At 35.4% G+C, this 1821-nt stretch overlaps 1 protein-coding gene across 1 annotated transcript; it reads left to right on the forward strand.

The window, feature by feature from the left end:
- Window positions 1-517: 517 nt before the first annotated feature.
- LOC107865697 (F-box protein At5g07610-like) lies at window positions 518-1606 on the forward strand. The gene has a single exon (XM_047404266.1). It carries the CDS (start codon window positions 518-520, stop codon window positions 1604-1606), a length of 1089 nt encoding a protein of 362 aa, XP_047260222.1.
- The last annotated feature ends 215 nt before the right edge of the window (window positions 1607-1821 follow it).

The following is a 1821-nucleotide window of genomic DNA, read 5'->3' on the forward strand; positions in this document are numbered from 1 at the left end:
AATGTTAACAGACATAAATATTACTAGAAAATATTACATAGTGTTAATACTTGTTAATCGAGACTCTAACACCCCAAAAAATGCTCATAATAGCAAAATTAAATAACTTTTGACATGATATCTTTCAAACCAAATAAAAATACTAATAAACAATTTAAATAGTTGCATGTATTTGACTTACAGGGCGGCCAATGGGCTAGCCAACCCACTTTGTTCAAGTTACATGGGCCACGGGCTTATCCGGCCGGGCTAAAAAGCCCTGTTCTTAAATGAGCTGCAAAAACTGAAGCTCAACTCCATCAAATTACAGGCCGGGTCGGGCCGGCCCAACAACTCTGTCCCATATTGACGTCTCTAAATTTATTAGTCAAATCAATTTTTTTTTTTTAAATAATAATAAGTTGGTATATATATATGGTAAGAAAATATTTTTGGGACTAAACCCTAACATAAATCCTTTTTCCTGGTATATGTTTTCCTTCTTCACGATTGTACTAAAACCCTAGCATATTATATAATGGGAAAAAAGAAATTAGCCTTTGATGATGTTGCTTACATTCTTCCAAGTGATATCCTATTTCTCATCCTTATTAAGGTACCTTCTGTTAAATCTTTGTTACGTTTTAAATCTATTTCTAAGTCGTGGAATATTATAATCTCAGACAATGAATTCAAGAGAAGTCATCGCCATCAATCCAAAGCTTTGGGACGTGAAAAGCTAGTGTTACACAAAAGTAGTACCGATGAATTCGAGTTTAGAGACTTGGAATCTTCCCAATTAGTTATGATGGCAAAGGAAGTTTTTACTCCAGAAAAATTCCGAAAAGCCATCGTATTGTCCTCATGTGATGGCTTGTTGCTTTTAAAGAACCCTACGGTTTTGTGGAATCCGTCTACTGGAGAATATCAAACTCTTACGTGCCCTTATTTTAACTACAAAGGCAAAGTTAGTGTTCCAAATGCTTGTGGGTTGTGTTATGATTCTAGTGTCGATGATTACAAAGTTATATTGATCTATAAGTCGAGTTATGCTCTCTATTCTCCGAATAACGATTGTTGGGCGAAGAAACAAATTTCACTTCGTGGTATAGTAACATTACTACAAAATGGTTACTTCTCTCAGGGGACTAATGCCAATGGTTGTGTATTTTGGTCATACTACGACCGCGTTGTAGGTGTAACTTCTACAATCATATACTTTGATGGGAAGTCAGATGAACTGAAAGAGCTTCCATTACCAGATTTTGTACGTGAGGATGATTGGTTTGGTTTAACTACTTTGAAAAGTTGTCTTAGCTTTTATGGAGGCAACGACAAGAGTCTAGTATTGGACATATGGACTATGGAATGCCATGGAAGCTGGAAATGGTTAATGAACGTATGCAACTTGCCCTGTATCTGCGAAAAGTTTATAGAAGATATAGTGCTTTTGGGCTGCAGGCGAAATGGTGAAATTGTCTTTCAAGGACTGAAAACTTCTCAACTTTTTATATATAACCCTAGCCAACAATTGCTTACAGAAACTCAAATATCGAAAGATTTCTCCAAGAATGGGGATCTTCTCACAGCTTCAGTATGTTTGGATAGTTTGTATTTCAAGTCTTAGTGTCAAGCGCAAGAGGAATCAACTCAATCGCGCGTCATCATCTAAATCCAACATGTTTGGATAGCTTATATTTCCCTAGACTTTAATGTAATGTGTGGAAGCAACTCATTGATTTACATTGATATGGAACGTTGAGTTCTTTTTTAAAAGGTTTTGCAATCTTCTTATAGTATTTCTTATGCTTATAAATTATCTATCGATGTTTCTAATATATA

This window comes from Capsicum annuum, unplaced genomic scaffold (assembly GCF_002878395.1).
Source record: "Capsicum annuum cultivar UCD-10X-F1 unplaced genomic scaffold, UCD10Xv1.1 ctg5491, whole genome shotgun sequence".
NCBI lineage: Eukaryota > Viridiplantae > Streptophyta > Magnoliopsida > Solanales > Solanaceae > Capsicum > Capsicum annuum.